At 43.8% G+C, this 26,613-nt stretch overlaps 1 protein-coding gene across 4 annotated transcripts in view; it reads right to left on the reverse strand.

Annotated features, from left to right (window-relative positions):
* Window positions 1-26,613, reverse strand: part of ELOA (elongin A) — a 39,787-nt gene extending 13,174 nt beyond the window's left edge. For 2 of the 4 annotated variants that reach the window (XM_040424636.1, XM_040424639.1), the window contains exons 1-7: window positions 26,462-26,613; window positions 15,597-15,653; window positions 9,744-9,856; window positions 8,431-9,325; window positions 6,040-6,148; window positions 5,797-5,955; window positions 1,978-2,075 (exon numbers count right to left, since the gene is read on the reverse strand). In XM_040424636.1, coding sequence (XP_040280570.1) covers window positions 1,978-2,075; window positions 5,797-5,955; window positions 6,040-6,148; window positions 8,431-9,325; window positions 9,744-9,856; window positions 15,597-15,653; window positions 26,462-26,533 — 1,503 coding nt within the window. In that variant the 5' untranslated portion in view covers window positions 26,534-26,613. Of the gene's footprint in view, window positions 1-1,977; window positions 2,076-5,796; window positions 5,956-6,039; window positions 6,155-8,430; window positions 9,326-9,743; window positions 9,857-15,596; window positions 15,654-26,461 lie in introns of all 4 variants that reach the window. The other 2 variants (XM_040424635.1, XM_040424638.1) reach the window with 1 other exon arrangement.

Below are 26,613 nucleotides of genomic sequence, written 5' to 3' on the forward strand. Positions count from 1 at the left end.
CCCTTAGAATTATATTATGTAACGCAATCCTGGGCCTGCTAAATAAAAAAAATGATCTTAAATTTAGAAGTTAATAGGTAGTGTTGTGTGATAGGGTTGTTGCGGGTATCGAAATTTCGATACCCAATCGATACTTTTGTCCCGGTATCGAGACGATACCGGGATTTCCATTTTTTCGATACTGGGCTGCGCGGTCTAGTATCTCTGAACATGAGCGCGCTGCCGTGAGTCCGCTCATGTTCTCTCAGCAGCACAGGGGAGAAGGAAGCAGTCTCTCCCTCCCCCCTGTGCCGCTGCCACCAATGGGGAGAGAGGGGCGGAGGAGGGGCGGGCGCACTGCGCCACCAATAATAAGGACTTTTCCTGGGTCCGGACTTTAAGTATTAGGCTACACAGAGCGGCACCCAGAGATGTCCCAGCACTTGCTATTAATCCTGGGCGCCGCTCCGTTCGCCCGCTGTGCGCCATATTACTGTCCCCTGCTCAATATTCTAATTACTATGGAGCAATGGGGAGGAGACATCAACTTCTCTAGTGGGCGTTCCTTCTCCCTGCGCTGTAGCGCTGTCTAATCGCAGCGCAGGGAGAAGGAACGCCCAGGAGAGAAGCTGATGTCTCCTCCCCATTGCTCCGATAGTAATTAGCATATGGAGCAGGAGACGGTCCCGGGGCCACAGCGGACGAACGGAGCGGCGCCCAGGAATAATAGTAAGTGCTGGGACATCTTTGTGCGCCGCTCTGTGTAGCCTAATACTTAAAGTCTGGACCCATATAAGGAGGTCTTTAACCTTGAATACAGGAGGCAGGTGCCGGCAGCAGAATCTCATAGCCAGCACCCTGCCTCTGACAAGGAGCTGCGATCAGCGGCAGTTAACCCCTCAGGTGCGGCACCTGAGGGGTTAACTGCCGCTGATCTGCTGCTGGCACCTGCTTCCTGTATTAAGGGGTTATTATCATTGGTGGCGCAGTGCGCCCCCCCCCCATTAAAATCATTGGTGGTGCAGTGCGCCCTCTCCCCCCTCAACCCCCCCAGTATTAAAATCATTGATGGCAGTGGCCATAGGGTCCCCTCTCTCCCCTCCCTCTCATTGGTGGCAGTGGCAGCTTCTGATCGGAACCCCAGCTGTGTAATCCTGGGGCTCCGATCAGTTACCATGGCAGCCAGGACGCTACTGAAGTCCTGGCTGCCATGATAAGCTCCCTGCTGCTGTGTGCATAAAGCACAGGGCAGCAGGGAGAGTGTGAAGTCCTATTCACTCTGATAGATCTCTATTAGGGTGAATAGGACAAGGGATCAAAAGATCCCAGGTTCTGGCCCCTAAGGGGGGGAAATGGTTATTAAATAAAAAGTGTAAAAAAATTAATTAAAATAAATAAAAAAAACACCAGAATATTAAGTATAAATCACCCCCTTTCCCAATTTCACATATAAAATATATAAACAATAAATAAACATATCACCACGTCAGAAAAGTCCAAACTATTAAAATATTTTAAAAAAAATCAATGCGGTGAACGCTGGAACAGAAAAAAGAAATTAAAACTGTGCGATTCGCCATTTTTTAAAATGCGGAAAGCACAAGGCTTTTTTGGGTTATTTTTTCGCGTGGTATCGAATGGTATTGAGTATCGCAATACTTTTTTATGGTATCGAAATCGAATCTAAAATTTGGTATCGCAACAACTCTATTGTGTGATTGTTCACCCCTGGCACGCCAGCTGTTGTAAAACTACGACTCCCAAGATGCAAACTTGCTTGGCTGTTCTCAGAACACCATAGAAATGAATGGAGCATGCTGGGAGTCGTAGTTTCACCACAGATGGAGTGCCGGAGGTTAGCCATCACTGAGGTAGTGCATATTCTATCTTGTATCCTTTATCAAACAAGGTGTACTGTACACAGCATTCAGTTTACAACATGAACTAAAAAAATAGCAGATATGATTCTTGACACATTAGTGGGCACGATAAACTCACATGATTGCAATCCTCTATCCGGTACAATTGCTCTGGGGTGCACTTCTCCAAAACTGGTTCTAGCATCGAAAAAGGGACACCTCCTACCTCATAGATTGCTTTAAAAAAAAGGAAAGGAAACATTACAAAAATACAGACGTCAGTACATACTAGCGTATACTGATCTGTCATGCTGCACAAAGTCTAAGTGGCAGCCTGCATGCTGTGTCTGGTTCACAATGGGGGATATTTATCAAACTGGTGTAAAGTAGAACTGGCTTAGTTGCCCATAGCAACCAGATTCCACCTTTCATTTTTCAAAGCTCCTTTGGAAAATGAAAGGTGGAATCTGATTGGTTGCTATGGGTAAGTAAGCCAGTTCTACTTTACACCAGTTTGATAAATCTTCCCCAATATACTCACTAAAAAGCTGCTTTATTGTTTTGCTGGCTGCTGACAATGGCTTAGCTGAGTAATTTCTGTGGCTTCATTCACACTGCCATAGACTAGGAATGTGCGAACTAATTTGTACAAATCGATTCTTTTAGGGCTCATGCACACCGATTTGCAAAAAACACGGATACCGGCCATGTGAACAGTCCTATCCTTGTCTGTAAAACGGACAAGAATAGGACATGTTCTATTTTTTTGCAGGGCCTCGGAACGGACATACCGATGCGGACAGCACACGAGTGTGCTTTCCGCATCTTTTGCAGCCCCACTGAAGTAAATAGGTCCATAAAAAATGCAGATTGGTTGCGGACCAAATATACGCTCATGTGCATGAGCCCCAAGTCTGTGAGGCAGCATTCCTCTACAGGCAAATAACCAATGTACCAGCAGATTAAGGCCTCTTTCACATGAGCGATACGGATTGTGTCAGGGTCTGTTCAGGGAAAAACTGATGGTTTTGCACACAAATTCAATCAGTTTTCTCTGTGATTGCATTCAGTGTTTGCTTTTTCTCCCTCCCGAATTGTATCCGGATTGCATGCATTTTTCATGCGCGTGAAAAAAAACCCCCTGAAGAATAACAATCTACATCTCCTAGCAACTATTGGTCCACATACCTTCTGTTTTTCATGCAAGCCCCATACATTTCTATGCAGCCAGGTGCATGCAAAAGACACAATATGGAACATGCTGCGATTTTTCCTGAATGCAGAGATGAGGCATGAAAAACCATAGCCATTGAAATGAATGGGTCAGGATTCGGTCTGGATGCTATGCGTTCACTACATGCATCACATCCGGAAAAAAACTCGCTTGTGTGAAAGAGCCCTAACATGGGCACACATCTTACATTTAATAATCTTGCTCATGCACCATTACTGCAAGTATCAGTGCATGCACAAATTATATGACTAGTTAAACGAAGCAGAGGTTGTGCACGCATCTCTAAAATTCACAGGAAATCTCAGGTCTCACGAGATGACGGCAATAGGCGTTGCTGAGACCTGAGAGCGCTGCCGTCCGGATGCCTATCGGCGTTATCGTGACGGCAAGCGGTTAAATATCATAGCTCATGCTATGCTAAAAAATGCGGCCTTATTAATCTGCCGGCAGAGGGAACATCCTGAGCTGTGGAGATTCTCCTTAAAAAGTGTACATTTGTTCAGATGACTGAATATATTTGTTAGAATCGATTTGCCAATCCCTACCATAGAGGAGATTGGTTTCCCAATCTACCACAAACTACAAAAATCTGGAAATAATCACAAAAACCTTCCCAAACTGGAAACCAAATCCCACATTTAGTTAAAGGGATTCTGTCACCAATTTTCAACCCTGTCAGCTAAACATATGCTGATGTTCAGGGCCTCATAACGATTCCTAATGTGGGCTTATAAATGTCATCTGTGGGCTTATTTAGCTAAAAAAAACAGCTTTTACTGACCTGTCAGTCAATCAAATAAGGTGCCCAAGGGGATGTGAAGCGATGCCAGGTGCCGGCCGCACCCGCCGCCGTTCGTGCCCAGCGCCGCCTTTCTGGACTTCTGCGCCGCCTCCTAATCCTCTGTGCCGCCTCTCGCTCTCCCTCCCTCCCTCCCCCCTCCTCCTGCTGCTGCTGCTGTAAGATCTCGCACGTGCGCACAGGCCTCTGCCTGATGCGCCCGTGCGGACTTCTCCATTCGGCTTCTTCCAGCGAAGTGCGCATGCGCCGGCACTTCGCTCAACCGAGATCTTACAGCAGGAGGAGGGGGGAGGGAGGGAGTAAGAGCGAGAGGCGGCACAAGGATTAGGAGGCGGCGCAGAAGTCCGGAAAGGCGGCGCTGGGCACGAACGGCGGCGGGTGCGGCCGGCACCTGGCATCGCTTCACATCCCCTTGGGCACCTTATTTGATGACATTTAAAAGCACACATTAGGAATCATTATGAGGCCCTGAACATCAGCATATGTTTAGCTGACAGGGTTGAAAACTGGTGACAGAATCCCTTTAAAACCACCTGAACTGAATGGATAAAGACCTGGAAATTGTTGTACGGAGGAATCCTCACTCAAATGGTTACTTAACTTTTCACATAAGGCTACTATCACACTCGCGTTTGGTGAGGATCCGTCTTGTATCTGCACAGATGGATCCGCACCGATAATGCAAACGCTTGTATCCGTTCATAACGGATCCGTTTGCATTATTCATTCAAAAAAAAAAGTTTAAGTTAAAACTGATCCGTCTTGACTTACATTGAAAGTCAATGGGGGACGGATCCGTTTTCAATTTCACCATATTGTGTCAGTGAAAAACGGATCCGTCCCCATTGACTTACATTGTAAGTCAGGACAGATCCGTTTGGCTCCGCATCGTCAGACGGTCACCAAAACGCTGCAAGCTGAGTTTTAGTGACCGTCTAAAAAACGCAACAGAGACCAAACGCAGCCAAACTGATGCATTCTGAACAGATCCTTATCCATTCAGAATGCATTGGGGCTGAACTGATCCGTTTTGGGCCGCTTGTGAGAGCCCTGAAATGGATCTCACAAGCGGACCCAGAAACGCCAGTGTGAAAGTAGCCTAATTTTGCATAAATCAATAGTACAAGGTGAATATAAGAAGCTTTGTAATATATCTTGCTTAAAGTAAGGGCCTTTTTACATAGGTTGAGGACTGGGACAATTATCAGGGACTAATGTTTGTTTGAACACTTGTTCTGGATAATTGTCCTGTGCAAAGGTTCCGCCAACTACCTGACCATTAACAGTTTGCTCATTCATTGGGTGATCTCAGCTTTCATGTGCCATCTAATATGTTTTGTGGGCAGCACATCGTCCTGTGTAAACAAGGACGCGCTAACAAACAATGGAGATACATGGGGATGAATGATCACAGTGGCGTTCGTTCATCCTCATACAGAGGGGATGATTGTTGCATGTAAGTAGATCTCTACTGTGGCTCAACAATCTGTTCATTCCCAATCAGTGTCCTAAGCATCAGCCTGTGTAAAAGGGCCCTGAGATGGACTTGTCAGTTCACTAAAGGATTAGAGTGCATGCTGCTCATAGAAGTCTATAAAGAGGTGAGCTGAAAGTCTGTCTTGAGACAGAGAATGTTAGCTTAGGAGGGTGTGTAAAAGGCATTTTTCTCAGATAAGATATATTACAAAGTTTGTCACATTCACCTGTACTATTGATTTAGCGAAAAAAGCTAGTGGCCGTTTAATAGTTCAACAAAATATAAAAGTATTAAAAGACATAAAATAATAAAATGGGTAACCGTACAAAAAGGATCTATGCCGTTTCGTGTCTATACATACAGAACAATATTGAACAACGTACAAGATTTATGTATGAGCACCTAAACTCCACACCTGTTGGATAGCTACATGACACATTATACTTACAGTCTATGTTGTTAGCCAGGACTCGGATACACTGCTGGTAGAGGGACATCATCTTTGGCAAGTAAGCGGATTTAGATCCAGAATACACCTGCATCTTGGAGTTTAACCTACGTCCAGTAAATCCGTTACCTTCATCTTCCTCTTGAGACAACAATGGAGCTAGGGAACAATAAAAGACACAGTCAGAATTTCAGATTACTTACCCCTACTTGCTGTCTGCATTTCTTCATCACGGTATCTTACCTTTCCTCTTATTAGGCAAGTAGGTTACCGCTTCAATGGAAGGAAGAGGTCGATAATTTGGCTGGATAGTTGGCAATGGTATATCAGGTAGAACAGGGACTTGATCTATCTGCACCTTAGTGACACAAAAATACTGGTCACTATTAACAGTAAAAATACCATAGTGCAATTTGAAGATTTATCCTGAAGCCCCATGTATCATGCATCACCAGGAATTTTTTATGTCTATAATTTAAATTGCTCCCTTTTACAAATGGAATTCGGGTCATTAATACAGGAAAGCAGTAGAGAACAAAGGTAGATCGGAACTATCCTCAAACTCTTGTCAGCTGACTACAGAGATAGAGATATATATATATATATATATATAGTAGATGAAAAACGGACAGCACTCCAGGTAAAAGTAGATGGTGTTTATTCACCCATGTGGATGGCAACGTTTCAGCTCATACAAGAGCCTTTGTCAAGCAATGAACACAATACAAAAGGGGGTTTATATAGGTCAACCCCTATGACATCACAATGTGATCAATTATCAGCCAAATACAATAAAGTGCAAATAGTGCATATGTGATACATAAAAGCATAAGTATATCAGTGTACAATATATCAATAAATCAGTGGTATATGTCAAATACATTATAATATCAATGCGTAAACGCAATAAAGTGCATAAAGGTAAATTGACAAATCAATAAACATCAGGTGTATCCTGGAATATATAATAAGTGGGAAGGACAAAACGATGCTGCCAAAGGGAGGAGGAGCAATGACATACCCGATGTCGCTCGATGCCACACATGTCGATAGCCGCCACGTCCGGCGTTCAGGTGGATGCAATGCGCAGGCGCCAAGTCGCGTGAGGAATAAGATGTAACTTCCTCAAGTGACGTAACCGGCGCATGCGCATGAGTTTCAAAAGCTGTGTCGGCCATCTTGAAAGTGGTAAAAACCACATATGGGAAGAAACGCAAGCAATAAACCGCAACAAGAACGCGATATAGTGTGATCTCCTCACAAATCACAGTGGGAGCATGCGCAGAATGACACTACTTAAATCAAACAGAAAAAAAGGTAACCTTTTTAGTTACCTTTTTTTCTGTTTGATTTAAGTAGTGTCATTCTGCGCATGCTCCCACTGTGATTTGTGAGGAGATCACACTATATCGCGTTCTTGTTGCGGTTTATTGCTTGCGTTTCTTCCCATATGTGGTTTTTACCACTTTCAAGATGGCCGACACAGCTTTTGAAACTCATGCGCATGCGCCGGTTACGTCACTTGAGGAAGTTACATCTTATTCCTCACGCGACTTGGCGCCTGCGCATTGCATCCACCTGAACGCCGGACGTGGCGGCTATCGACATGTGTGGCATCGAGCGACATCGGGTATGTCATTGCTCCTCCTCCCTTTGGCAGCATCGTTTTGTCCTTCCCACTTATTATATATTCCAGGATACACCTGATGTTTATTGATTTGTCAATTTACCTTTATGCACTTTATTGCGTTTACGCATTGATATTATAATGTATTTGACATATACCACTGATTTATTGATATATTGTACACTGATATACTTATGCTTTTATGTATCACATATGCACTATTTGCACTTTATTGTATTTGGCTGATAATTGATCACATTGTGATGTCATAGGGGTTGACCTATATAAACCCCCTTTTGTATTGTGTTCATTGCTTGACAAAGGCTCTTGTATGAGCTGAAACGTTGCCATCCACATGGGTGAATAAACACCATCTACTTTTACCTGGAGTGCTGTCCGTTTTTCATCTACTATTGACGGGGTAAGCTGCTACATCCCTGGACATAGCACCCTTTCTGTATTGTTCTTCCGGTGCCGCCATTGTTTTTCTTTTTTTTATATATATATATATATATATATATATAGTGAGCACACTTGGTTTTTATTATGACTGCATTCATACAGGGCACACACGCAAACTGATCCAGCATGGAAAAGAAATAAGACCAGTTGGAACATTGTGCACACATCTATGGTGCTCTGTACCGAAAATTTATTTTAAGACAGTCAAGTTCTCTAATGTTCAAAAACATCCAAAAAGCAAAGTAAAACATATTTTAGTGCAAAAATATTTAAACATTTTTATGTGATAGGGTTGTTTCTAAAAAAGGATTCTCGTAAAAGGATTCTCATAACATGCATTGCTCAAGTGGTTCTGGCATGTCCATGCATTGCATGGGGTCCGTTGGGGTTCCTGTACTTTGACGGCAAGAAAACTGCTGCAGATTATGCTAGTCTTGCCACCAAAAATCCCTGAAAGCCTGATGGTAGAGTGAATGATGCCGTACATTACACATAGAGTTCAAAGCAGTAAAGCAATACTCCGCTTGATAAAGTTTATCTCTTACCTTGGGCTCCCTCTTTTCCTTTTTTTCAAGCGGTTGCTTTTTTGATTTGCTTTTCTCTTTATGTTCTGCTTTACTCTCGCTGTGTTTCTTGGTGCTCTTTTCTGGTGTCGTCGCCTTCACAGTTGGTTTCTTCTTCTTAGCTTTCTGGGGTTGGTCATAGCTGAGATAGGACTCAAAAGACATTGTTGGTTGTTCAAATACATCTTCAGGCTCAGGTTCTGCAGGTGGGAGAGAGATCTTAATGGCTTTCTTATCATGTGCTCCTGAGTCATTTGGTTGGCTTTTGCTCTTGGTTTTATCTGATTTGTCCTTGGTCAGATTTTTTTCAGAGACTTTTTCTTTCTCAACATGCTCCGAACTTATTTTGTGTTTATCAGGTTTTGGTTTCTCCTGATGTTTCGGTACTTTAGCATGTAAAACATCATCTGTTTGACTCTTTGAAACACTATGCCTATTCTTTTCCTTTTTATGAGTACGATCTTTGCTCTCTGGAGATGGCAACTTCTCCCGGCTACTTCCTGCATGTGATGGAAAGTCTCTTGGTGGTTCCCTTGAGGATAATTTCTCCTTCTTTTTTTCTGGGCTAAGATTCTTCACCTCAGATCTGTGTTTATCTTTGTGAGAAAATTTGTGCTGTAGATGTTCCTTATGTGTGGTTGTGTCTCTGGACATACTTGGAGGACTGTAAGTGAGTTCAGGGGAATATCTTGTAACATCGTCAAAATCTTCATGGTCTGAATACTGTTGCCAAACATCTTCTTTTCCTGATCCACTGTGAGAGATATACCTTTCATCACTTTCCTCCTCATATTCATCATCTTCTACAGGGGATGGAGATCGTGGCCTCTTCCTAGAGCTGCTTTTACTGGGTTCACCTTCTTCCGGTTCTGCAGTCCTACATAAAAATGTAAGTGTAACAAGCAAATTAGCAGTTTTGTACATGAAGTTTTTTTGCAGATACTAAAGGGGTTGTACTGCCAGGAAAAATGTTTTAAAAAGGGACATAATGGCTTACAAACTGTTAAAAAATGTAATACTCACCTTACTGAGACCTTGTTGCTCCCGTTCTGACACTTCCAGGTTCCTCTCAACACAGAAAATGTGAGCGCTCAGCCAATCACTGCCCAGAGCAGCACCCTGACTTAGCCAGTGATTGGCTGAGCGTTCATATTTCTGTGTCAAGAGGAACCAGGAACTTAAGACCAAAAGGAACCTGGGAAGCGTCAGGGGATCAGTGAGGTATGACTTTTGCCATTTTTTTTCCAGATGGACAAACCCCTTTAAGAAAGCAAAGCATTGTAAAACAGCGTTACCTTGGAATCTCCTGTGGCACTAGTTTTTTCCATTGGGCAACCAAGTTCTTTGCAAGATCTCCAACTAGCTCATGCTTCCGCAGTCCATTTACAGACTTCCCGATCCTAGTGTCCTATATAAGGCACCATAGAAGATGTCGGTTAAATTAACAGTTAGGGCTCATGCACACGACCGTTGTTGTTTTGCGGTCCGTTTTTCACAGATCCGTTGTTCCGTATTTGAGGTTTTTTTTCCTCCGATTTAAGTCCTCTTCTGTTCTGTTATTCCACAAAACATATCCGTATGGTTTCCGCATGGGATCCGTTTTTTGCGGATCGGAAACGGAAACAGTAACTTATTAATCACCAAACACATGAGCAATATGGGCTGGGCATAGCATTTCTACAGTATGGATCCACAAAATACGGATGAAATACGGATGTGTCGGACCGTGATTTGCGAACAATAATAGGACATGCACTACTTTTTTGCGGAACGGAAATACGGAACGGAATGCCCACGGAGTACCTTCCGTTGTTTTTGCGGACCCATTGAAGTGAATGGTTCCGCATACGGTCCGCAAAAAAACCGGAATAGAAGAGCATGAGCCCTTATAGACACCCCTGTTTATACATATACATAAGCTGGCCTATATAATAATGAGATTTCAGGGATTAACCCCTTAAGGACACATGACGTATGGGTACGGCATGTTTCCCGAGTCCTTAAGGACACATGACGTACCGGTACGTCATGTGTTGTTCCGATCACTGCCGCCCGGCCGGCTGTGATCGGAACAAGGTGCCTGCTCAAATCATTGAGCAGGCACCTCGGCTAAATGCGCGGGGGGGTCCCGTGACCCCCCCATGTCCGCGATCGCAACAAACCGCAGGTCAATTCAGACCTGCGGTTTGTTGCGCTTTCTGCTGTTTCTGATCGCTGCGGTCCCTGACCGCGGCGATCAGAAACTTTAGTGTGCCGAAAATATATTTTTATCACCCCCCCCTGCACCTCTGAATGATTTTAGCCCGGTGGGAGGTGCAGGGGGGGTGTTGCGGGCGGTGGGGGCGGTGCGGGAGGCGGGCGGTGCGGCAGGCGGGATCGCGATCCCCCGCCCGCCTCCCATTGAATAATCGTTGGTGTAGAGTGGGTATACCAGGGTGCCAGCACATTGCTGGCACCCTGGTATAAACGGCTGACATCGGTGATGCGATGTCAGCCGTTTAACCCTTTCCATACAGCGGTCCGTACGGACCGCTGTATGGAAAAAGTTAACAGTAAGAGGGAGCTCCCTCCCTCTCCGATCGGGGGGCTGCTGTGCCTTTGCACCCCCCCGATGGAGAGGGAGAGAGCTCCCAGACAGCCCCCCGCCAGATCCCATCCTTACCCTTCCCCGTCTGCGCAGTTCTGAGCAGACGGGGAAGGTTCCCATGGCAACAGGACGCCTCTCAGGCGTCCTGCTGTCCATGGTGCTGAACAGATCTGTGCTGAAAGCATAGATCTGTTCAGTGTAAGTAAAATACAGTACAGAACAATATATATTGTACTGTACTGTATTATACAGACATCAGACCCACTGGATCTTCAAGAACCAAGTGGATCTGGGTAAAAAAAAAAGTGAAAAAAAGTGAAAAAAAAGTAAAAATCAAAAAACACATTTATCACTGATTAAAAATTAAAAAAATAACATTCCCTACACATGTTTGGTATCGCCGCGTCCGTAACGACCTGATCTATAAAACGGTCATGTTACTTTACCCGAACGGTGAACGCCATAAAAATAAAAAATAAAAAACTATGATGAAATTGAAATTTTGCTCACCTTACTTCCCAAAAAAAGGTAATAAAAGTGATCAAAAAAGTCGCATGTACGCCAAAATTGTAGCAATCAAACCGTCATCTCATCCCGCAAAAAATGAGACCCTACTTAAGATAATCACCCAAAAACTGAAAAAACTATGGCTCTTAGACTATGGAGACACTAAAACATAATTTTTTTTGTTTCAAAAATGAAATCATTGTGTAAAACTTACATAAATAAAAAAAAAGTATACATATTAGGTATTGCCGCGTCCGTATCGACCGACTCTATAAAAATATCACATGACCTAACCTCTCAGGTGACCACCGTAAAAAAAAAAAAAAAAAAAACTGTGTAAAAAAAGCAATTTTTTGTCATCTTACATCACAAAAAGTGTAATAGCAAGCGATCAAAAAGTCATATGCACCCCAAAATAGTGCCAATCAAACCGTCATCTCCTCCCGCAAAAAATGAGACCCTACTTAAGATAATCGCCCAAAAACTGAAAAAACTATGACTCTTAGACTATGGAGACACTAAAACTTTTTTTTGTTTTAAAAATGAAATCATTGGGTAAAACTTACATAAATTAAAAAAATGTAATACATATTAGGTATCGCCGCGTCCGTGACAACCTGCTCTATGAAATTACCACATGATCTAACCTGTCAGATGAATGTTGTAAATAACAAAAAAAAAAAAACGGTGCCAAAAAAGCTAATTCTTGTTACCTTGCCGCACAAAAAGTGTAATATAGAGCAACCAAAAATCATATGTACCCTAAACTAGTACCAACAATACTGCCACCCTATCCCGTAGTTTCTAAAATGGGGTCACTTTTCTGGAGTTTCTACTCTAGGGGTGCATCAGGGGGGCTTCAAATGGGACATGGTGTCAAAAAAACAGTCCAGCAAAACCTGCCTTCCAAAAACCGTATGGCATTCCTTTCCTTCTGCGCCCTGCCGTGTGCCCGTACAGCGGTTTACGACCACATATGGGGTGTTTCTGTAAACTACAGAATCAGGGCCATAAATAATGAGTTTTGTTTGGCTGTTAACCCTTGCTTTGTAACTGGAAAAAAAATATTAAAATGGAAAATCTGCCAAAAATGTGAAATTTTGAAATTGTGTCTCTATTTTCCATTAAATCTTGTGCAACACCTAAAGGGTTAACAAAGTTTGTAAAATCAGTTTTGAATACCTTGAGGGGTGTAGTTTCTTAGATGGGGTCACTTTTATGGAGTTTCTACTCTAGGGGTGCATCAGGGGGGCTTCAAATGGGACATGGTGTCAAAAAAACAGTCGGCGCACCTTTCACTCTACGCCCCGCTGTGTGGCCGTACAGTAGTTTACGGCCACATATGGGGTGTTTCTGTGAACAGCAGAGTCAGGGCAATAAAGATACAGTTTTGTTTGGCTGTTAACCCTTGCTTTGTTAGTGAAAAAAATGGGTTAAAATTGAAAATTAGGCAAAAAAATGAAATTCTCAAATTTCATCTCCATTTGCCAATAACTCTTGTGCAACACCTAAAGTGTTAACGACGTATGTAAAATCAGTTTTGAATACCTTGAGGGGTGTAGTTTCTTAGATGGGGTCACTTTTAGTGAGTTTCTCCTCTAGGGGTGCATCAGGGGGCTTCAAATGGGACATGGTGTAAATAAACCAGTCCATAAAAATCAGCCTACCAAAAACCAAACGGCGCACCTTTCACTCTACGCCCCGCTGTGAGGCCGTACAGTAGTTTACGGCCACATATTGGGTGTTTCTGTAAACAGCAGAGTCAGGGCAATAAAGATACAGTCTTGTTTGGCTGTTAACCCTTGCTTTGTTAGTGGAAAAAATGGGTTAAAATGAAAAATTAGACAAAAAAATCAAATTCTCAAATTTCCTCCCCATTTGCCAATAACTCTTGTGCAACACCTAAAGGGTTAACAATGTATGCAAAATCAGTTTTGAATACCTTGAGGGGTGTAGTTTCTTAGATGGGGTCATTTTTGGGTGGTTTCTATTATGTAAGCCTCGCAAAGTGACTTCAAACCTGAACTGGTCCCTAAAAATTGAGTTTTTGTAAATTTCGGAAAAATTTCAAGATTTGCTTCTAAACTTCTAAGCCTTATAACATCCCCAAAAAATAAAATATCATTCCCAAAACAATTCAAGCATGAAGTAGACATATGGGGAATGTAAAGTCATCACAATTTTTTGGGGTATTACTATGTATTACAGAAGTAGAGAAACTGAAACTTTGAAATTTGCAAATTTTTCCAAATTTTTGGTAAATTAGGTATTTCTTTGTGCAAAAAAAATAATTTTTTTGACTTCATTTTACCAGTGTCATGAAGTACAATATGTGACGAAAAAACAATCTCAGAATGGCCTGGATAAGTCAAAGCGTTTTAAAGTTATTAGCACTTAAAGTGACACTGGTCAGATTTCCAAAAAATGGCCTGGTCCTTAAGGTGAAAATGAGCCCGGTCCTTAAGGGGTTAAAGGGGCTGTCCAGTTTTATGTATTTGTATCAGGAAAGGTCAGTAATGGAAGCATTCTTCTTTACATCCAGAGGCTGAAAACCGATAGATATTACTAACAGCTGAGGGTTTGCTACAGTCTAGTCATGCTGATAGCACTTACCTACACTGATTATGTAGGTATGCCAAATACTCAACGTGGTGAGAGAGGTGTGTGATGGTGCTGGGCTCTGCTCATAGAAGTCTGTAGAAAACTTAGCTATGAGAAGCATTAGGTATCAGTCTGTATCCCTAGATGTAAAAAGGAATATTTCTACTCATTTGCAGTAAGTGGTCATGCACACAAGCTGATTTTTCTTCAGTGTGCTGTTTTTAAAGCAGATAGAGACTGATCCATATAAGTCAATGGAGCTATTCACACATCCTTTTTTTTACGGATCCGTCTGCCAGATCAAAGAATCTCACTGCAGGTCCTATTGCTGTCTGCTTTTCGGTAGATGAAAAAAGCCCATTCTATGGATGTGAGTGGGGGGAAAAAATGGAAAGCATGCAGAAATTATCAATTTTTCAAGGATAATTTTTTGCGGACCAAAAATCGAATGTGCATGAGGCCTAAGCAGGCTCTTGAATATGGTTGAGAAATCCAGCACAAAAGTAAATTAGGATATTGCATAACTTCTTTATACAGTTATTAAAACATATTCATATAGGATAGACAACCCTTTAAAGGCTTGTTTCCAGGGCTTCAATAGTGCTAATCTATCATTAGGATTAGATCGGTGGGGGTCCGACATGGAGTAACTCAACCGAGCAGCTGTTAGCAGGGGACATGGCCACCAGAATTTATACAGTGTACCGAGCTGGAAGCACTGAGCTGTGCTGGGTTGCTGCAGCTCAGCTCCCATTCACTAGAATAATACGTTTGTGCGAATAGCCCCCAATAGTCAGCTGGTCTGACCTCTTCTGATCCATTTTACAACAGAACCAGCACAAATATGAACAGAGCCAAACTAAATTACCATTCAATGCATGTTTATATAATGTACACAAATGTGACAGTACAATAGCCTTAAAGGGTAACTGTCATATTTTTTTTTATTTGCTAATTTATTAGAGCTAGGCAGGTATACCTGAGTTAGTCTGTCAATGATTGCCAAAAGATCAGTAATTACCTTATAATAACAGCTTTCATTAATGTCCTCTGTCCCTTTCCACTGCTCCCTTAAAAGACAGTTGCTATAGCTTGTCTGTCTCTGGCTAAGAAGACAGAGGGGCGGGTCCTTCACACTGCATACCTGCATTAGGCTTCAGAGTGAGGAGGTGTGTCTATCAGTAATCCAATCTGATTGGCTGGCAGGGAGCTGCTGGCTACAGCAAGTGTGTATGAGAAGTGAGGGAAAGCAGTTTTGGCCTCAGAGAACTGGCAGAGGAGCCATCTTGAGAAGGTCCTCAGATTGTAAATGTTTAAACAGCCGTAACTAAGGGAAAAACTCAAGGAAAACAGTGGTATGTGAAGAAACTAAAGATTGCTTTATGCATTATGCTAAAATAGTTTTTTATATAAAAACATGACAGTTACCCTTTAATAATCCCATTACACTTACCACCAAGATATCAACCGTAATTGGCAACTCAGCTAATCTCTTCAATGTCTTCAGCAGCTGTAACAAAAACAAAAAAAAGGTATAAAAAACAAAATAGACAGTCACAGGGCTCCAGGTGGCGACCAAAATGGTCGCCAATGCGACTTAGGCTGAGTTCACATCAGCGTTCAGCCTTTCCGTTCTCGGAGCAGGAGAACGGAAAGGACAGATTCGGTACATAACTGAGCCGAACGGAGTCTACAGACCCCATAGACTATAATGGGGTCCGTTAGGTTTCCGCTCAGAAGATGATTTTGGAGCGGAGACAAAAGTTGTGCATGCAGGACTTTTGTCTCCGCTCCAAAATCATCTTCTGAGCGGAAACCTAACAGACCCCATTATAGTCTATGAGGTCCGTAGGCTCCGTTCGGCTCAGTTATGTGCAGAATCCGTCCTTTCCGTTCTCCTGCTCCTATAATGGAGCAGGAGAACGGAAAGGCTGAACGCTGATGTCAACTCAGCCTTAGAATTTACAAATGGCGACAAGACTTTTTAGTCTTGTCGCCATTTGTGACTAGACCCGCCGCCGCAGCTCTGCAGTTGAATACAGTGGCGGGCACAGGAGCTGATAGTTCTCTTCCCCGCCGCCAATAAGAAGAGAGACAGGAGGAGGAGGGGAGGGGCTGTGGCCACTGCGCCACCAATGAAGATAACTGACCTGTTAATACAAATACAGGAGGAGAGTGCGGTACCTGAGGGGTTAACTGCAGCGGATCGCAGCTCCCTGTCATAGAAGTCGGGTGCCGGCTATTTGATTCCGGCACCCGCCTCCTGTATTTGTATTAACAGGTCAGTTATCTTCATTGGTGGCGCAGTGCGCTCCCCCCCAACACCCCAGTATAATAAACATTGGTGGCGCAGTGCCAATGAGGGTTAAAAAAATAAAAATAAAATGAACTCACCTCCTCCAATTGATCGCGTAGCTGCTGGTCTCCTGTTCTTTCTTCAGGACCTGTCAAAGGACCTGTGGTGACATCACTGAGCTCATCACATGGTCCATTACCATGGTGATGGATCAAGTGATGTACAATGTGATGAGCACAGTGATGTCACCACAGGTCCTTTGACAGGTCCTGAAGAAAGAACAGGAGACCGGCAGCTACGCGATCAATTGGAGGAGGTGAGTTCATTTTTTATTTATTTTTAACCCTCAATTGACCTTCTAAGCATTCTGTATTAAAGAATGTTATTATTTTCCCTTATAACCATGTTATAAGAAAAAATAACAGTGAATAGACTTTCATCCTAGCAACCATGCGTGAAAATCACACCGCATCCGCACTTGCTTGCGGATGCTTGAGATTTTCACGCAGCCCCATTAACTTCTATGGGGCCTGCATTGCGTGAAAATGCCCGCTCATGTGCACAGCACCATAGAAGTGAATGGGTCCGGATTCAGTGCGGGTGCAATGCGTTCACCTCACGCATTGCACCCGCGCAGAAATCTCGCCCATGTGAAAGGGGCCTAAGGGTGAATAGGACAAGGGTTCCAGCCCCTAAGGGGGCTAATAGTAAGTAAAAAAACAACAACAAAAAAACACAAACACTAAGGCTACTTTCACACTTGCGGCAGTGTGATCCGGCAAGCAGCTCCATCGTCGGAACTGCCTGCCGGATCCGCCGATCTGGATGTGACTGAAAGCATTTGTGAGAAGCATCCGGATGCGGATCCATCTCACAAATGCATTGCAAGAACGAATCCATCTCTCCGCTTGTCATGCGGACAGACGGATCCGTCTTGCATCTTTTTACACATTTTTACCGGTCTACGCATGCGCAGACAGGAAGGATGTGTACGGCATGCCAGGATTTTGAATGCCGGATCAGGCACAAATACATTCCTATGGGGAAAAATGCAGAATCCGGCATTCAGGCAAGTCTTCAGTTTTTTTTCGCCGGAGATAAAACCGTAGCATTCTACGGTTTTATCTTTTTCCTGATCAGTCAAAATGACTGAAGACATCCTGATGCATCCTGAACGGATTACTCTCCATTCAGAATGCATGCGGATAAAACTGATCAGTTCTTTTCCTGTATAGAGCCCCTGTGACGGAACTCTATGCCGGAAATGAAAAACGCTAGTGTGAAAGTACCCTAAAATATTAAAGGGCTTCTGTCACCCCACTAAACCTTTTTTTTTTGCTTACTTATAATCCCCACACTGCGATTTATGCCTACATAATCAAATTCATCATTTTGGTCCTTTAGATTTTGTTTAAAACATGCTTTTAAAATATGCAAAATACCTTTCTACCAGCAAGTGGGGCGGCTACTTGCTGGTAGCAGCCGCATCCTCCGATCCTAAAGACGCCCCCTCCGCATTGTGAATGACAGGGCCAGGGAACGGAATCGTTCTCTGCTGGCCCTGCCTGTTAGCATTCAAAATCTGGCGCCTGAGTACCTGTCTTCAATCGGCGCAGGCGCACTGAGAGGCGGCCGCTCCATCCTCAATGCGCCTGCGCCGGGTGTAGATGTGACATCATCGGCGCAGGCGCATTGAGGATGGAGCGGCCGCCTCTCAGTGCGCCTGCGCAGATTGAAGACAGGTACGGCCGCGGCGCAGGCGCCAGATTTTGAATGCTAACAGGCAGGGCCAGCAGAGAACGATCCCGTTCCCTGGCCCTGTCAATCACAATGCGGAGGGGGCGTCTTTAGGATCGGAGGATGCGGCTGCTACCAGCAAGTAGCCGCCCTACTTGCTGGTAGCAAGGTAATTTGCATATTTTAAAAGCATGTTTTAAACAAAATCTACAGGACCAAAAATATTAATTTGATTATGTAGGCATAAATCGCAGTGTGGGGATTATAAGTAAGCAAAAAAAATAATAAAAAAACATTTTAGTGGGCTGACAGAAGCCCTTTAAATTTAAATCCCCCCTTTCCCAATTTTACATATAAAATATATAAACAATAAATAAATAAACATATTACATAATGCTGCATCCGAAAAGTCCAAACTATTATATTATAAAAAAATATGTCCTATGCGGTGAGCGCCGTAACAGAAATAAATAAATAAAAAACATGCGATTCGCCATTTTTTTGTCCCCTTGTCACCCCAAAAAATAGGATAGGACTGTTCTATTATGGGCCGAACGTTTCATAAAATGCGAAATGCATGTAGATTTTTTGGGTATTTTTTTTTTGCGTGGCATTGAGTATCGCAATACTTTTTTATAGTGACTAAAGCGAATCAAAATGTTGGTATCGGCGTAGCGTTGTCACAATACCAAAATTTTGATTCGGTTTCGATTTGGCGACTAAAAATTTTATTTGGCTTCTAAATTTTTCAGTTCAGGAGCCAATGGCTACTAGGTATTTTTTTTTTTGTCTGGAGCACTGAGTCACAACTATGGCTATGGGTCACAGCAGTGTTAGTGCACCTACACTTTGTCGTAAACTGTACCAAAATCTGGTGCAAGCTGTGCATTTCCGCCATAGTTTTTTTAGAGAAATCTTGAAGGCTTGACAAAAGGGGGTGGACCCCCTAAACGTAGCAACTTGCTTGCTGGGCGCTGTGTATGCTGAATCCGGACTGTAACCCATTAATGCACACCGGATTTTATGATAAGTATGAACTTTAATAGACTTTCTTATATGGATTATGTGCTTGAAATACTGAATTTGCACACATTTCCTGAATAAAATACTGCAAAGTGAAGAATATGCGATTTTGGTGCGTCTTTTGGAAAATATTATTGGGAGAAGGTGCATGTCCTAAAATGAGACATTTTGCACAAAACTGCAGCACAGTTCTGGTGTAAAGTTCTGTCACAAAGTAAACCAACCGATAAGTGGTATAAAGTGTCTAGCCATACATCAAATCCACCATAGGCCACTTTGGTAAATCTGGTGCAGGCCTGGACAGCCGGTCTAAACTTGCACCATCTACAGGATTAAACTAGTATGTACAAAAATGGATGGTACTCCACACAGTTTGTGTAATGAAGGGGCTGGTAGCAGTGGTTCTCGATCAGTTTTGCACTAAAGCACATGCCTATGGGAGTCTGTGGAGGTTCTCATGCACCCAGGTCACGGTATATCAGTAGTAATAAGTCAGAGCCACTGGACTTGTATTTTCTGTAGACGAGGGCGTTTCATTAGTCATCCAACCGGCTTGCTCAGTTAGGAAGCCAGTCGAATGACTAATGAAACGTCCGGTTGCTCTGACTTATTACTACTGATATTATGGTCACCTACCACTGCTGCCAGAAAGGAGCTCACAGAAAGTGATGCAGAAAAGGGGATATGCTGCCATATTACATTACTCAGCTACTGATGGCCAATCCTTAGGATAGCTCACCGATCAGCCTTTTCAGCTAGGCGGGGGAAACTATACATTAAATGCAGCCTAAATCCGAAGTTCCAGCCGGGGGACTGCAGTTCAGCTCCCATAGAGGTGAGCTGCAATACTCTGGCACCAGAAACTACACAGCGGATGGAGCCTTTTGTCCATTGTATAGTTTCTGGCACCGGCAGCTACTGAAAACACCTGACTGATGGGGGAGCCAGCTGTGTGAACCACGCCAATCTGATACGGCTGACTCATCCCGAGGATAGGTCATCAATATCTAAGTCCTGGCAACCCATTCAAACTGTTGGAAAATTATTATTATTATTTTTTTAATTCAAACCGGTCTCTCTGAAGGAGCCAATATACATGATACAAAGGCACCGGGGAAATGCATAGGTTTACAACTTTTTCTGTTAAGGTCGTGTATCTCAACCATATAAGCCCAACATGCTTATTACAAACCTTTGAGGCGTTAAAAAAAAATAAAAAATAACAGAATCTTTACTGGGATGCTTTCCGGGTTCCTGACTTCACTTGCTGCTCTATGCCGGAAATGGCAGGCTCAACCAATCACTGTCCGCAGCAGTGACCCGGCTCAGCCAGCCATTGGTTGAATGGGCCTTTCCGGTAGTCTCCTGTGACAAGACCGGACCAGGCAGGTGACCAGTGAGTATCAATTCTTTTACTTTTTTTTTTTTAAACCACAATAAATAAATAAAAATCATAAATACACTTATTATTTTCCCACAAAACCCAAACCCATTAAAACAAAAGAATAAAAAATTGAATTAGATTCTAAAGACTCCTTTAGCGTGGTCAAGCATCCGCCAGATAATTGCTAGTAAGCATTCGTATGATAATCAGCCGGTGTAAAGGTGCTGCCGATTCCACAATGAATGAGCAAAACGCTCGTTCATCGGGTAATTGGATCTTTCATGCGGACACCTAAATCATCATTATGCCATCTAAACAGTCTCTGCTGCCGCCAGACAATGATTCTGTATGGGGACTAGCGATGGCATTAGCGGTCACTCCTCCCCATATCGTGGAGGAGATCCCTGCGTGTAAATGCAGCAGTTTCCTCCACTGATGAGCAGGATTGCTTCCTTCCCGACAACAGTCTGCTATAATCTAGCAGTGTAAAAGGGGCCTTTCTTCAAGATCCATTTTTGATGGTCACCAAGCAGCTCAATCCATATAATAGTACATTTCCAAACTTCACCTCTTTTTGAACAGCATGATTCTATTAACCAGATGAAGGCCACTTTCACACGGGCAGTATTTAGTCATATTTTTCGTCAGTACTTCAAAAGCTCAAAAGCAAGCATGGGACCTACAGAGTGGAAGGATTTGTGCCTCTTCTGCATTCTGGACCCACTCCTGGTTTTGTCTTACAAACTGATGAAAAATACTGACCAAAAACTGACCATGTGAAAGTGGCCCAATTGGAGAACTTTACAAAAAATGTTCTCCACTGGATAACCCCCCTTTATACACTTCTCAACCTACACCATACATGTACTGTGAGGTTGGGCTTTTAAAGATGGTGCCTGCTTAGGACCTGAGCTGACACTATAGCCAGCGGGCGTCTACTGTTTTACACCCTAGACACCTGGCAGCAGAGTCGGTGATGGGAGACAACTCTGATCATGGACTTTTAACCCCTGTGATTGTGACCAGGGCACTCACAATGATCGAACAGCCCCCCTGTGTTGAGGTCATAGGAACCATTCAGTTGCTATGGCAGCTTGAAACCTTTTTCTATTAGGGCTCATGCACATGACCGTATGTATTTTGCGGTCTGCAAAAAATATACATGATGTCCGTGTGCATTCCTTATTTTGCAGAACGGAAAACAGTCCTATCCTTGTCCGTATGCGGACAATAATAGGACATGTTCTATTTTTTTGCGGAACGGAAATACGGAAACGGAATGCACACGGAAAGAAAATACCCTTAAAGGGGTTGTCCAGGCTACAGATATTGATGACCTATCCTAAGGATATGTCAATAATATCAGATCAGCGAGGGTCAACACCTGGCACCCCCCCCCCCCCCCCCCCGGCGATCAGCTGTTTTGGGCTGATGCAGCTCTGGAAGCTAACACTGTAAGGAATGGAAGCAGAAAGCTCAGGACACTGTGTAGTTTTCGGGACCAGCGTTCTGAAACTCAGCTGCCATTCATTTTAATGGGAGCTGAGCCACGGTACCTTGGCACATCTACTACACAGTGTACTGAGCTGTCTGCCTCCAGCTCCATACCCTGCATAGTTTCTGGCACTGCAGCAGCCCCAAACAGCAGATCGGTAAGGGTGCCAGGTCATCAATATCTATAGTGAGCCCTACGGCAGGGCTTAAGGGTCCATTCACACATCCGTAGTATCGTTCCGCGGGTGCAGACCCATTCATTCTCTATGGGGAAGGAATACATTGTGCTGTCCGCATCCGCATTTCCGGAGCGCCCCCCCCCCCAATCTTCCCGTCCGCAGCTCTGGAAAAAAAATAGAGCATGTCCTATTCTTGTCCGCAATTGCAGACAAGAATAGGCATTTCTATGGGGGGTGCCGGCCGGGAGTATTGCAGATCCACGTCTGAATGAAGCCCAATAGAAACACAGTGCTTCTCCCATAGACTAAAATTCCCTGAGGGGAGGGGGGGGGGGGTCTAAAAATCTATTTAAAAAAATTTAAAAAGTTCAAATTACCTTATTTCCATTTTACAAATGAAAATAACAAAAATATACAAAACTGCATCTGCAAATGACTGAGCTATTAAGATATATTTGAAAGTATTCATTCCATATGATGAATGGCATAACAGAAAAAAAGGCAAAATTTATATTTTGTCACTTTGCCTCCACAAAAAAGTGATCAGAAATTCATACATACTCCAGAATAGTATCAATAAAAACCACTGATTGCCCTGCAAAACGGAGCCCCTACACAGCTCCATAGAACCATAAAAATGTTACAGATGTCAGATTAAGGCGATGCAAAGAAAACGTTTTTCCAAAGTTTTTTATTTTTAAAAGTATCAAAACAAAAAACAAAAAATTGGTATTGCTGATATCGTACTGACTCGCAGTACCGAAAAAAGAATGCTGTAAAAAATAAGACGGCTGTGCATTTTCCCCCCACCCCATTTAGAATTTTTCAGCTCCCCAATAGACATGGAATATTAAATGATGCCATTAAAAAGTACAACTTTTCAAGCAAAAAACAAGCCATGTGAATGGAAAAAAAAAAAAAAAAAAAAAAAAAAAAGGTATGGCTCGTGGAAGGCAGGGAGCATGAAATGAAAATGGAAAGTGGCTGCGTCGGGAAGAGGTTAATGCATTTGCGGACTTGTCAAATGCAGACAAAAAGAAAGGGAAGGATTTTGGTCACGTAACTAAACCCTGGATGTCCCTCACTGACCACATCCATGCAAGTACAGTCCACAGGGCACCGTTCGGTTATTTTTACATCTTCTCGAAAAGATTATGCAACCTAGTGCCAGGTACTGTGGTGGCACGGGCTTTTTGGGAAAGGACTGCAGTGGGGTGGAGTAGTACTGATGATGTCAGCGCTGTGCCCATCTCTTCCTCTATCTCAGACTACCAATGTCACACTGTGAATAGGGTCATCCGAGAAGCTAGCAATCAATGACAATCAGCAGATCTGTAAAGGTGGCACCATATGCATTGCCCGGCTGGTGTTCAATCTCTATACACAAAAACACCAATGGAAAAGAAGCAGGAGGAACTGCTCCCAGTGAAAACTTCCCAATTTTGCTGTAATAAACTCTGTGTGAACTGCACAGAATACATCCTGGGTAAGAGAGAACAGATTCACACGGGCGAGATTTCCACGCGGGTGCAATGCGTGAGGTGAACGCATTGCACCCGCACTAAATCCGGACCCATTCATTTCTATGGGGCTGTGCACATGAGCGGTGATTTTCACTTGTGCGTTGCGTGATAATCGCAGCATGCTCTATATTCTGCGTTTTTCACGCAACGCAGGCCCCATAGAAGTGAATGGGGCTGCGTGAAAATCGCATCGCATCCACAAGCAAGTGCGGATGCGGTGCAATTTTCACACATGGTTGCTAGGAGACGATTGGGATGGGGACCTGATCTTTATTATTTTCCCTTATAAACATGGTTATAAGGGAAAATAATACAGAATGCTTAGTAAAATAGGGATGGAGGGGTTAAAAAAATAAATAAATAATAATTTAACTCACCTCATCCACTTGTCCGCGCAGCCCGACTTCTCTTCTGTGTTCTTCTTTGATGCCCAGGAGGAAAAGGACCTGTGGTGACGTCACTGCGCTCATCACATGATCCACCACCATGGCCAAATTGTGGTTGTGGCCATGGTGATGGATCATGTGATGAGCGCAGTGACATCACCACAGGTCCTTTTCCTCCTGGGCATCAAAGAAGAAGACAGAAGAGAAGCCGGCATACAGTTCCGTCCTCCGGGCTCAATACTGGAAAAGAACTGATCAGGATTATCCCCATGCATTGTGAATGGAGAGCAATCCGTTCAGGATGCATCAGTTCAGTCATTTTGACTGATCAGGAAAAAGAGAAAACCGTAGCATTCTACGGTTTTATCTCCGGCGAAAAAACTGATGACTTCCCTGAATGCCGGATTCTGCATTTTTTTCCATAGGAATGTATTAGTGCCGGACCCGGAAAAAGGTGAAAAAATAAATGCCTGATGACACTGGAAAGACGGATCCGGCATTTCAATGCATTTTTTTTTTTTGACTGATCAGGATTCTGATCAGTCTTAGGGCTCTTTCACACCTGCGTTCTTTTCTTCCGGCATAGAGTTCCGTCGTCGGGGCTCTATGCCGGAAGAATCCTGATCAGTTTTATCCTAATGCATTCTGAATGGAGAGAAATCCGTTCAGGATGCATCAGGATGTCTTCAGTTCCGGAATGGAACGTTTTTTGGCCGGAGAAAATACTGCAGCATGCTGCGCTTTTTGCTCCGGCCAAAAATCCTGAAGACTTGCCGCAAGGCCGGATCCGGAATTAATGCCCATTGAAAGGCATTGATCCGGACTTAAGCTAAACGTCATTTCGGCACATTGCCGGATCCGACGTTTAGCTTTTTCTGAATGGTTACCATGGCTGCCAAGACGCTAAAGTCCTGGCAGCCATGGTAAAGTGTAGCGGGGAGCAGCATACTTACCATCCGTGCGGCTCCCGTGGCGCTCCAGAGTGACGTCAGGGCACCCCAAGCGCATGGATCACGTGATCGCATGGACACGTCATCCATGCGCATGGGGCGCTCTGATGTCATTCTGGAGCGCCCCGGGAGTAAGTATACTGCTCCCCCGCTCCTACTATGGCAACCAGGACTTTAATAGCGTCCTGGCTGCCATAGTAACACTGAAAGCATTTTGAAGACGGATCCGTCTTCAAATGCTTTCAGTACACTTGCGTTTTTCCGGATCCGGCGTGTAATTCCGGCAAGTGGAGTACACGCCGGATCCGGACAACGCAAGTGTGAAAGAGGCCTTAAAAATGCCTGATCAGTCTTACTAATGCCATCAGTTGGCATACGTTTTGCCGCATCCAGCAGGCAGTTCTGGTGACGGAACCGCTTACCGGATCACTCTGCCGCAAGTGTGAAAGTAGCCTTAGGGAGATTTATTAAACTGGTGGAAAGGAAAACTGGCTTAGTTGCCCATAGCAACCAGAGTCCACCTTTAATTTTTCAGAGCTCCTTTAAGAATTAAAAGGTGGACTTTGGTTGCTATGGGCAACTAAGCAAGTTTTTTGTTTTTCCTTTACACCAGTTTTGACAAATCTTCCAATATAGTAGTCATTAGAACATTACAGATCCGTTATATGGTGCCCATATTCCATAAACCTAGATAGTACTGTACCTTCAGTTTTACAGTGTAGGGAACTACTGTATGTGTGCTGCCATACACGGCTGGTACATGCATGTACTAGAACATTCACATATATGTTGTCACAATTGATCCTCCCACACAAGACTTGACCATCTAGTAGTAAGCCCTTACAAGCAACACAATCAGTTTGGGCAAAGTTGTCACAAAATTCCTCAAGATTTAAAGGAAACATACATTTGTGCCGGTCAGCTTCCCAGCACACCATGAAGTCACTGATGTAAAGGGATATGGCATATGGCTACCACACTAGGCCTGGCAGCACTCTGGTTCATTAGACTGAGCCCATACCAGGGTTCATTTTACCATCAGAATTGTGGGAGTGGGCATCATTACTGACACTGGACCTATGCCAATGGAGCCACCCCCTTATAAGATGGCACAGAGTAAGAGAGAAGGCAGCTACACCACTATGTGACCCAAATGATCCAGGAAGGGATGCCAGCATCCAGGCAGGCGGGGCGTAACAGAGCGGCCGCTGGACGGTGCCCACGGAGCAGGCATATGGCGGTGGTCGTAGCATGCAGCAGCCGTGCACGGTCGGCAGCACACCGAGGCACGGGCAGCCCTCCCGCCGCCGTACAGCACCGGCACCACGCGCTTCACACTACACTACCTTCTTAGGTTCAGCACTGGGCGAGAGTCTGGACTGCAGCTTCTCCACAACTTCCACCACGGAGTCTGCCATCTTTACCACTGGCAGGTGAGAGACCGGAAGACTTCTTCAGCTGCCTTCCTTCCACAGAGAGCTCGCCATCACAAATCCGG

This window comes from Bufo bufo, chromosome 3, assembly GCF_905171765.1.
Source record: "Bufo bufo chromosome 3, aBufBuf1.1, whole genome shotgun sequence".
NCBI classification, from domain to species: Eukaryota; Metazoa; Chordata; class Amphibia; order Anura; family Bufonidae; genus Bufo; species Bufo bufo.